The sequence below is a fragment of the Aedes aegypti genome, chromosome 3 (assembly GCF_002204515.2).
Source record: "Aedes aegypti strain LVP_AGWG chromosome 3, AaegL5.0 Primary Assembly, whole genome shotgun sequence".
In the NCBI taxonomy this organism is placed as follows: domain Eukaryota; kingdom Metazoa; phylum Arthropoda; class Insecta; order Diptera; family Culicidae; genus Aedes; species Aedes aegypti.
The window spans coordinates 136,750,460-136,762,796 of record NC_035109.1 but is presented as its reverse complement, the minus strand read 5'-3'; the positions used below and the strand labels follow the sequence as shown (position 1 = coordinate 136,762,796).

General features: G+C 36.8%; 1 protein-coding gene across 11 annotated transcripts in view; it reads right to left on the bottom strand.

Moving 5' to 3' along the window:
- Window positions 1–12,337, bottom strand: part of LOC5569430 (dihydropyrimidinase) — a 76,854-nt gene that overhangs the window by 38,459 nt on the left and 26,058 nt on the right. For all 11 annotated transcript variants that reach the window (XM_021854607.1, XM_021854613.1, XM_021854611.1 and 8 more), the window contains one exon: window positions 3,912–4,091. In XM_021854607.1, coding sequence (XP_021710299.1) covers window positions 3,912–3,959 — 48 coding nt within the window. In that variant the 5' untranslated portion in view covers window positions 3,960–4,091. The remainder of the gene's footprint in view (window positions 1–3,911; window positions 4,092–12,337) is intronic.

Here is a 12,337-nt window from a genome sequence, read left to right as displayed (position 1 = left end):
AGCACTGCTCCGTGGTGTCGACGCAACTGAACAATCGAGACACTCTAACCGATCGGAGGTGTTGATAGGCCGTATGTGTCAAACGACTGACAAGGTAGTGGGAGAATTTGGCTTGTCATGTTTGATCTGTGAAAGTCGACAAAAGGCGTACAAGTGTAATTTATAAAATCAAGGTCGCGATTGGAGTAGGCTAGATCCTCCGTCGGGGACTAGACCGACTAGAGTGGGCGTAGCGTAGTATCGGTTAATAGTCGTCGGGGCACCTGCAAACCGGAAGCCATCCTCCAACCGGAATTGCAAAACCGACCCTGGCACTTGGCCGACCAACGTCGAGGCTGTAGGCTGAGTCCACCGCCAGGGTCTAGCTGAGTTATTCGCGAAATAGCACCGGCAAATGGTCGTCGGGCGTCTGTGAACCGGAAATTTCCCTCCACACCGGAATCGCAGGACCGATCTCGGCATTTGCCCGGATAGCATCGGTTCGGGAGATCTTCCGCCGCCGGAGAAATCTTCGTCGCAGTAGGAGAGGTCCGCCGCCGGGGACTGCTCTGAGTAGTACGTAGCGTATCACCGGCTTGAGTCGTCGGAGCGCCAGTGAACCGGAAGCCATTCTCCAACCGGAATCGCTGGTCCGATTTCGGCACTCCACCGGCCAGTATCGAAGCATGAAGAAGCGCGTAGCAGGAGTAGGCTAGCCCCACCGTCGGGGACTAGGCCGAGTAGCATCGATCGCCATAAACCTTTGCGATCGTTTTGGGTCGTCGGGGCGCCAGTGAACCGGAAGTCGTCCTCCCACCGGAATCGCTGGACCGAACTCGGCTTCCAACTGGTCAACCAGGAGAGCTCGAACAACAACAGCGGAGAACGAGTCATCGTAGAGCAACGAAGTGCACATGAGCGTCCAGTAGATGTTCAACAGGGCTCTGACGCGAGGCCAACCCAAGGGGAGTATGCGTCGTCGCACAGAAAGCTGTCCAAAGCCCCAGAGAGATCTTCAACCGCCAATTGGGCAAAACGAGTAGTCGCAGAGATACCGTAGAAATTTCGTAGTGAGTAGCGTTTTTGACGACATTAAGCTCCAACAGCGAGCTAGAAGAATAGCTAGAGGCTGAGATTATCGAAGTGCATGAGCACAGCCCTACCCCGATGAAGTTGCCTGCACAGGAGCAGTAGGGAAAGTTTTTTTAGTGGTTACCCGACTAGAGGCTTGTAACAGAAATATAATAAAATTTTATCAGAATATGATTTGCATATCATATTATGATATAATTTTGTTAGGCTCCGTCATCCATAGAACATAATAAAACAGAAATATAACATAATGTGTTTTATTTCCCTTTAAGATATTTTTTTGTTCATTTTTAACAACTTTATAACAAAATAAATAGATAGTTATGCATTTCAATAATGTACAATATTATCGTATATCGAACAGTATTATAATTTTGATACTTTGTATTAAATATTATAACTTGGTTTGATATGTTTTTGATAGAATTAAAACACATTTTGTTATGTTTATGTTACTATTCATACACTTTTTGTTATAATTTTAGTTATTTTAACAACATCCTGCATCAAGTTTGTAACAACCTATGATCGAAAAAAACAATAACATAATAACATATGCTGATATAATTTTATTATGTACCCTTAGTCGGGTAATCATGCCTAACGTGAGTCCCACACCGTGCCAACACACAACAGGCCAGGCTTTTGAAGCTTTTTTGTACCCTACTATAAAAAAGTAAGTAGCTGTGGATGTGGTGACCAAACTGAGAATCAGACTCTGTCTCAGTTGGGATGTAATGTCAATAAGATAAATATATAGACATAGACTTAATGTAGGATGCAATTCTCTCTCGAAACTGGTACTGATGGTCTGATTGTCTAATTATCTCTCATTTACTTGAGAACTACACATTTTGATTTTTTTTTCACTAGCTCGGCTGTGCGAATCTCGGTTTTCCAATTTTAACTGAGATCAGCTAACAAATTGTCCGGTTGCTTAGCAACGAAGCACGACCCACTCGGCTTTTATTTCCTGATATCCCAGAAAACATGTTTGCCGACTACTCGGCTGCGCAATTTTCGGTTGAAATCAACCGAGGTATCACATTCTAAATTAAGTGGGTATATCAATGATTTGTCTGTAAAAAGTATAACACAAATAATCCCAATATACGATACTCGTTTGCCATTCTCTGTCAGTGTTCACACTGATGTTATAGGCAGAACGTTCCATAAACAATCTCGCCTGGGGACATATGTACATTTAAGGTAAAACGTTCGAAAATATTATGTAATCCACCTACAACTTACTTGTTTATTCGTTTCCGTTTGTTTGTAAAAATAAACAAACCCATGCATAATTTGTAACGACGAACTGTTGCGCATTTTATACCCCACAAATCATATCTCTTCGGTTCGCATGGCTATTTTTATGTATAGGGAACAGTATCACATAACAACTGTTCTATACTCGAACATTTTTCTGTTTTGCCTTATATGTTTTACAGGTTAGGTTTGTATGTTTCGAGCGATTTTGTTCGAAATCTGAACGGAATTTGAGAGAAGGGATTCACAAACACAATAGTTAAATATCGAAAAAGAGCCTAACCATTTTTGAATATTACATGTTGTATTGTTCCCTTCAGTATAAAAAAAATATATTACGGAGAATTATTTTATAAATTACATTAAAGTTGATAAAATTAAGCACACTTACTTCATCAACCAAAATGGATTAAATTTGTCTCAAGAGTGTATTTTGTTTCACTTAATGATGACACTTTTAACAATTGCATCGTTTGAAGCATATGTACCCTAACTCATGCGAGTTGTGCATAGTAAGCGTGAAAGCTATCACTTCTTCGCTCAATTCGCTTGATGGGTGTTCTTTTCCAACATAATCGTAGAATCCTAGTTTTTAAACGAGCACACTTATGGAAACGCCAAGCACTTTTATTCACTTTATATCCGTTCTGGTAGGAGGGTTCTAACTAGTCAATGTCTTCTAACATTTCCGCTGGCACCCCCATACATAGTGCGAGTGGATAAATGGAAGTTAACTCAATTGCTGTACGCTGATGTCACCTCGATAATTTTGGAACTGTTCGTCGTCGTCGTCGTCGGAAGCTAGCTCCTAATCCAGCGGGTTAATTGATTGATTAGGTGTTTGACAGGGAGAAGCACCTAATCAAGAGTGACAGAATTAGTAGATTTGCGTCATCGACACATCGCAGGTTCAATAGATTTGTGTTAGATGGGGAGGATTGATGTACTTATTCATTAAAACATGTGTAGTAAATAGGAATTTGTTCATGAAATAAAATGAAAAATAAAACGATGAGGGAACAAATACCATTCTTTGACTAATTGGTCTAATTTTCAATGTGGAACGATGTTTTGTTTTGCAAATGTTCTTGCAAATTTGAGGAATAGTTCCGATTTATCTTCATCTTAAACTTGGGTTGACAAGACTTCTACTTAGTATTCGTTCTATGTGATAATGATGTGATAAAAATCCATTCAGAATGAATTGAAATTCTTAGAAATCGTGCCCAATAAATAATCTTTGATTTAGAGTAACTTTTACACATGTTTTCGGTATGGTAGAACATTTTTCTCTAAAATCAACAGTTTCAGAGCTGGAATTTTTTAAATAAAAATCAATGCAAAAACTTCGGGCATTTCCAGAAGTTATTCTTGATTCAAAATGATCGATTTTTCTATGGAAAACACTTGTTCTAGCATACCGAAAACATGGGTAAAATTTAATCCAAGTTTAAGATGATCAAGTTCTGTGACTGACTGATTTGACATGAAATTTGTTTCTAGTATCTTCAGTTTAGCAATGAAAAAATGCAGTTTAGAACAATTAGCTTAGACCATCAGTTGTTTTAACTTACCTGTAAATGTATCGGCACTTTCTTAACTGGTGCTACTGGCGCCGCCATTGCTGCTAATTATCTTCTTATACCAACGATTCACAATCACAATTTCACGTTCACGTTTTTCTGCCCTTTTCTTCGAGTATCTTACACTTGTATCGATTTCACATAAAAAACCTTTGTTGTTCTCAGTTATAACTGTGAATGAGAAAATTGATGTTTATTGATTCTTAATGGCCGATAATCACACACTTCAATTGCATCGACGTAAACTTTCCCACCGTCATCACTGGCCGTTACATAAACCTATTCGATACCCGTATCCGAATGGAACCGTTTTTCAACGCACTTCTTTCTATCGACCCTTCGTCGGTTCTGAGCACCACTTATGATTCGGGGATCTAATCCAAACACACGTGTGTAAGCATATAGTCAATGTCGGTCGAGTCGGCCAATGCGGAGCCAACACGCAGCTTAAACATAGATAGTTTTTACAAATCATTTCAGCAAACACCACCAACTTCCAGCAGCCACAATCGATCGATCTTTCGGAGCCCCGGTCCCTGTAATCGAATTTTGCACCTCCCAAGTCTAACCATCCGTTCGATGGCATCAGCGCACAGAGCTCTAGTTTTTTAAAAAGCCGGCAAAAATATAATCTTCAAGCGTATTTTTGGTGGACCTAGCATTCATCTTCAAAATCATATAGTTAAGAACACCTTTAAGAAATTAAAAAGAAAATTGTTTTTCTTCATTATAGGAGTCCAAATGGGATTCTTCTTCTTCTTCTTGGCATTAAAGTCCTCACTGGGACATTGCCTGCTTCTCAGCTTAGTGTTCTTATGAGCACTTCCACAGTTATTAACTGAGAGCTTTCTTTGCCAAAGTTTCCATTTTCGCATTCGTATATCGTGTGGCAGGTACGATTATACACTTTGCCCAGGGAAGTCAAGGAAATATCCATTACGAAAAGATCCTGGACCGACCGGGAATTGAACCCAGACACCTTCAGCATGGCTTTGTTTTGTAGCCGCGGACTCTAACCACTCGGCTAAGGAAAGCCCCACAGGTGCACAGGTCCATGTACCCCTAATCTTTATTTGAAAAATTACCTGACACCATCTTGTTCAAATGCTTTTTCATGAATAAAGAATCAATTAGAGAAAATTCCATAAGACTTATTTCGCGAAACATTTTTTTTTAAGATGAAAGCCTCAAAATATTTGGAAAACAGCAGTTTTGTTAGAATTTTGTTCTTCGACAATTAAAGAGTGACGACTTTGCCCTAAATATGGTCTGCAACTCAGAATTAAGCTCCACACCACATTACGTGAACAAAATTAGTCAAATATTGGGATGGTATAATTTTTTACATGAATTTTGTAATCTGAACTACTCTGCAGCCGTTTGTCCATTCCGTTGGTCGTGCCGGGAGAAATGTTTAAAAAGCCTTCGAAAGTGGAAATGAGAAAAACCAATATTTATCGCACCTTCGATGCCGACTGAGGCCGAGTTCGAGTGGGTAAGATTTGTTGGCTCGCCACACCAAATAATGAGCACCTAAGGGCAGACGCAGAAAACTGCTGGAAGTTATGCGATGATGATGCCCATTTGGCGGTACATTTGAGATACCGTTTCGCTCTTGATGGTGCATTAGAAGAGGCACGTATGGAACAGCAGGGAGCGAGCAGTGTTTCTCGGCCTTGCTGTGGCGGCAACTTTTTTGGATGGAAATTTTGGCTACGTACCAAATTTTTAAAAGCATTAAATGAAGGGAAATGTTTCCTTTTCTCGGCATGTTGTTATCTTCTTCTTATTTCTGGCGTAACGTCCCAACTGAGACAGAGTCTGCTGCCACATTTCAGTAGCGTAGCTAGGGGGTTGCACCGGGCTCCGAGAACCTTAGGGCCCCAAAATCGTGGTGAGGATTTCTTGTAACATTAAAAATTTGACAAATCATGAAGAAAACTGACATTTGTGTAAGACCACGAAACGAAAATGACGTGGTACGAATATGTCCTTAATCAGCCGTTGATTATTTCTATTTGCCGGGGGACCGCGGCATTGGGTTCCTGTATTCCTGTATTACGGATTTGGACTCATCAATAATTTCTTCATGAATTATGGTTTCTATCTATTTTCCTAAAAGTTTAGGCTTTAAAAATCTAAGCATTGGTGAGAATTGAATAGGGTTCGATTCTTTTTTTACGATCTGAATCAAGCAGGTCTCAAAGTCAATCATGTTAAAAATAATAAGTATCCTTTGAAGAGTTGAAGCAAAGATATGGGTTTGTACAAATTATTTTCGATTTTAGCACTTGAGATCTTTTCAAACTTATGATTTTTTTTAAGAAAGAATAAGCCAAATATTTTGATTTTTTGAATACCGTTTTGTCTCAAATTCCGAACAGACTCACATTCCGAACACCCGGTTTTTGTATGGCGATTTGGTTGAAATTTTTAGCTGAAATATGTCATCAAATAACCAGAAAATTGGAGCCAATGAAAATTCAATTTGAACGTCATCCCTTCTATTTTATACTTTTTAAGTTGTAATGAATATCTAGTTTGAGGTCAGTAAAACTAGCCCAGATAAATATGTTTGTGAAATTCTGAATTTGAATATGATTTATGGGTTGTAGGACATTTCCCAGAAAGCCAAATCCCAGAATGACATTCCCCAGAATGACGATCCCCAGAATAGGACATTCCCCAGAATCGTTTTTATACGTTATAAAAAAGATGAAAAAAATTAATTTGATTATTTAGTTTTATTGTCGTTAAAAAATGTACCTGCTGAATTGATTCGAATTCCGGACACAGGCGTCAATTCACCCAAAATATTATTTGGTCAACATTATTATTATGGATCTCAAGCAAATAAAATCGGGATGGAGTCAAGAAATAAATATTTTAAAAGGCGAGTGTTTGCTTCCCTTTTCTCAGGCAAACCATCTGGGGCCGAAGATAATGTAGATTATAAGGTTATCCTCGACTAAATATGTAAGTACATTTTGCTAAAAATGCCGATGATGGTGAAGCTCAAAAGAACCGCAAACCAAGTAAAGAATAGTAAAGAATAATCATAAAGTTATGACAATTATAAGAGCTAAATACTTTTTAGGGAACTAGGCTACTCGGGAAAATAGGGTATTCGGGGCACTGGCATTATGGGAACTGACGTTCGTGAAAACGAACTTCGGGGAACCATCATTCGGAGAAAAGTAGCACAACCGTTCAAGATAAGCTGCTTTTACATATGTCATACTATGTTTTATGATCAAACTTGACCCAAGCTATTGATTTTTTTTGTTTTCATAGTAATTCTTCGTTCTTTTAAAATTGGCTGTTTTTTCTAATTGTATTTGCAAAGGGTGATTTATATTAGCGTAATATTTTTTGCTTTCATAGCATATTATCCCTTCTTTTGAACATATGTTGTTCTCCCTAGGTTTGTTGTCTTCGTAATTATGTAGATTAATGAATCACAATTACACTAGAAAATTTCTTTGTCTTTGATAATTTCTTTGTACAGCAAAGCTTGATAGCTACAAAATATCGTAGTCTGTATGCACTAGAGTGGCCCGCATTAGTCAGACTACAATAAACTTCTGTAGGAATTTTGACAGAATCTATCAACTCTAAGGAGGGGCTAAACCAGTTTGAAATTTGTAAGAAAAAGGCGTCCAAATATATAAAAATAGTCCAAGCGGTTCTAAAGATTTCTAATTAATAAATTAAAGACTGCTACATATCGGAAGCGCTGTCGTTAAAAAAAAAAAACAAAACTATAATGTTTTACCTATGAAAACTATAATTTGGTTTTCCTCGAATTTTTCAGATGAATATGTTTGCTATTTACTATTTACCATTTACCTGGATTTCAACAGCCCAAAAATCTATTGTAATTTTTTTTTTCTGGGGAATGGATTTCTGGGGAATGGCTTTCTGGGGAATGTCGTACAATCCAATTTATTCGTGCTGTTCGGAATCTAAATCGAGCTGTTCGGAATATGAGACAGAATGAACATTCGGCATTTGAATCATAATGTTGTTCCGGCATTTGAATCATAATGTTGTTCCGTACACACTAAGCTCTTACGGTGAATTTCACCGTAATCTTAACAGCTGAACAGTTCGGTGAAATAAAACACCGTAATTCCGTCGAAATTTTACGGATTACGGTGATTTTTCACCGTATACTGTAAAAATTTACCGTACTACGTTAATTTATTTCACCGAACTATTCAGCTGTTGAGATTTTACAGGAATCCGTAAAATAATTTAAGTGTGTACCTTTACGTCAAAACAATACTAAACAAGTTCAAATAAACATTTTTATAAGCACACCGTTAGACCGTTAGACTTTTCAAAGAAATAAAAAAGAAAATTTAGAAAATTTACACAAACATTAGCTAGTTTATGCCCATCGGATGTATTTTAAGTCATTGTTAGCCTTGAATGTTCGGAATATGAGTCTTCTAACACTTCACCTGATAAATTTTGTTAGGATGTTTTACATAGTTCCTCGATGGATTTCATTGAAAACATCCTCAGTAATTCCTTCATGAAATTTCTCATAATTTGGAATTCTTTCAGGAATTTCTTTTCAATCATCCAAGAATTCCTGTTAATTTTAATCCAAATCTATCTTCAAGTGACCTTAACCAATTCATCAAAATATTTCTTTTGAATTCTGCCATTAAATTCACCAAAATTTTCTGATTAAACATATCAAGCAATTTCTCCGAAACATCGTTCAAATATCGCGATAACACTTCCAAGAACTGATTTAAGATTTCTTCAGATATTCTTGCAGAAGATTTCACTAAATTTGCATCAGCAACTATTCGAGTCAAAATCTTTGAGTGCTTTCTTGTAGAAAGTCTTCCAAAAATTCTAAGCAATTGTATTAGGATTTTTTCTAGTCTTTCCTGGAAGCGAAAAAAACACTTTAATGAACCTAGTAATGCTTACAAACTACTTCTTCAATTCATTTGGTTATTTTCAAGAAGTTGTAACAGAGATTCCGACAACATCATCAACAATCAACCCATTTTTTGGAGGATTCTCAAGAATTCCTATAGGAAAGCCCAGTAGTAATATAAATGTTACATCGTATGCGATAGTGCATATGTCGTAAGGCTGAATGCAAAATATATATATATTGCCTCCGTACACTTATACGCTATCATAAACGATCGTGTGTTTACTTGAATTATAGTTATCTTTCAAGACTTCAATCAAGAATTTCACTGAGGAGACCTCCAAGTTGTTTTCCCAAAGAATACGCCAAAAACTCCCTTCAGGAGTTTCCCAAGCATTCCTTTACAAATCTCAATAACTCCAGTGATTCTTTCATGAATTATTTTAATTATTTCAAGTATTTCTCTTGAGATTTCTCTGAAGATTTCTTTTGAATATTAATTTTAGATATTTGTGACATTTCCTCAGACAGTTGGCAATCCTTTTTGATTCGTTCTTATTTTTTTCCTGGTAGACCTTTTTCGTTCGTCCAGAACTTACTCCTGACATAGATGTGACAAGTTCTTTTGATGGCATATACAGTAATTTCTCAAGAAACTTCTCAACGGTTCACCAGATTCTAAGAGAAATTCCCCAGGAAAGAGGAACAAAAATGATAATTTCTCTATGAATTTCGCTGGGGATTCTTCAAAATTTATATGAATTATCAGTGGCGCAACCAATGGGGGGTTATGGGGGTAAAATCCCTTCCCCCCCAGAGCCGAAAAAATATAAAGATTACCAAGTACATTTTTGAAATTCAACACCTCACATCATAGCAATAGCTTTTATTCGTATTAACACTAAGTTAAGTTGTTGTGTTCCGATTTAAATTCTAAGACCTCTGATATGTTTGATGAGAACAAAATTACCTGCAAATTAGTAGTAATACGCTAATAAAGAACACAGTTTTTGTCGTTTCTTAAAAACACAATGAAGGTGGAAATTTAGTTTCCTCAGTATTTGCCAAATGTTGCGACCTTCAGAGTATACGAGTTTTCGAAGAATCAATTTTTTGATTATTAAAGATTACGCAGAAAAGTTCTACGAATGCTATTGAAGTGTTCAGCTGCCAGTGGAGGTAAACTTTGAGCGTGTTCCTTCAATAAATGTTAAAAATATGTCTCGGGCTTGTCCATCAGGCTAAAATAGTAAATCAATAGCTTACAAAGTCATCCAAAAATAAAGCTCAATAGTTGTAATGAATTTTGAAAATTATTTATCGCATATTTGGCCATAGTTGTCTTCCGGCAGTTGAGTTTTAGAATGCTGATCTACTTTCGACTTACTGCAACAATAGTGGTAATGACTTCTATTGTAAATTGTAAGCGCAGCACATTATTCTCGAAGTTATTCTCATTGTTAAAAAACTCGAAAACATATTTAAGAAACAATACAGACGAATGTGTTTCTATTGAAAATGCATTAAAAAACCTGAAATGCTGCATTTGAAAGTTAAGAGTAAATACAATGGTTGCTACGATAAGTTTTTACCTTTTGCTCTCCAGTTTCCAAAATGACGTCCAAGTGAGAGAAACAGCGAGTCAAATTTTTGCTCGCGCTGGAGGAGAATCTGACGTTTTCGCACTAAACTTATGTGATTTCAAGCAGCTTCCGGGACAGAAGTTTTATACCGCATCAGGAAAAAGGCCCATATTTTCAAAACGATCAAACTATCAAAATTCCCGAAAAAAATACCTCGTTTGTCATGCCTTATGCTCGTGTGGTCTTAAAAGTGACATTTTCATCACTACGGGAGCCATCAATCATGATATTTACGTCTAGGAGTGCTTCGAAAAGCGGCAGCTACAATTGCTTAAGCAACATAATAGACCTGTGGTGTTCTGGCCAGATTTGGCGAAGTACCAATTTGGGAAAAAGGCAATCTAGTAGTACGATGCGAAAAACCTAAAGACCACAACCTCCCAAACAGCCCAGAACTCCGTCCTATAGGGTGTCCCAAATTAACGTACTACAATAGTTCTAAATAATGGACGCAGTAGTTTCAACCCCCAACAAAAATACATAGGGTGTCCCAAAAAGTGTGGGCACGACTTCACCATACTGCCATTTCAAGACTAGTGTTCCTGCGGATACGATCCGGTAGGGAATAATTAATACGGAGAGATACGAATTCACGGTTTATTTCTAACTGATATGTAACAGATTTGGCCTCCTATTTATATTCCACTCTTCCCTATTTTATTGCATGGAACATTCTAGTCGCCTATTGTTGTATACAATAATGTATTGTAGCCTAACTGTTATACAATAAGTATACTGCAGAATCTTCTGGAGCTGTCAAGAATAAATGCTATGCAATGTAAAAAGTAAACAATAACGTTGTATCTCGATCTAGAACGATCGAATGGTAAGTAGTTTTACTTTGCCTATTATTATATACTTATCTGATGTTTTGTGTATTTCAGGTATGATGAGTATGTAGAGTAGAAGCATTAAACTAAGAATGCTAATGTCGCTGCTGTTCGTGTTACCAACATCTAGTTTGCCACGAACTGACAGCGTGAGTACCGGGCCTCAAAGTGTCAGATTAATTTTAAGAAACAAAACAACATCATGGTATAGAACAAACAATGAAAAACCATAATTTAAGGTAATAAAAATTGAAATCAGTTTGGTGACAACCACGTCATTAGCGTTCTACTACTAATATTTCTATTGTATGTAGGTAACTTGATGAACAGGTGAGTAACAGTGTTACTGATTTAGTGGTGAGTTTGTGTAGTGTTTGTGGCCTCAACATGAGGCATGTTCGTCCACCGGTGTTGGCCACAACAACTAGTGAAGATAAAAATATGATTTTTACACATTTGATTACTTTACCCAACAAAAGTATATTGTGATTGTTTGATGAATAAATTAATTGTTAATGTGTTGATTATAAAATATTTCTTTGAAGCATCTCTTATCAGTCTTGCAAAAATCGCGTTATTTTTGAGCGACTTTGTTTTACAAAATTTGTTCTATGCCAGAAAGTGCGTATAATAAAAATCTGAGAAAATATATTCATCAGCGACGATATGATAGTTGATCGGAATATCACTTATTCAAATTGAAAATTTAAACATAAGCATGTAAAATTTGTATTGGAACTAAAAATCCGATTCTAGCCGTGGTCGATTTGAAAATGGCCAAAAAACAAAGTCTTATATTTACGTAAAAACATGAATATATCAAAAAATAAAGTTGCCAATCCAAGAGAATAGGGATTAACCTTTCGAATATCTGAAATTTATTATTTTTATTACTATTTAGAATGCCTGAAGAATTACAACTTCGTGATGTTGTCTTATGTGGAAAGAAAAATACGAGATTTTTTGATTTTTATCGTTTTTCAAGTGTTCTCCAACAAAGCCAAATTAAATTTCAAACAAATTTATGTAAAACATCCGTGATAC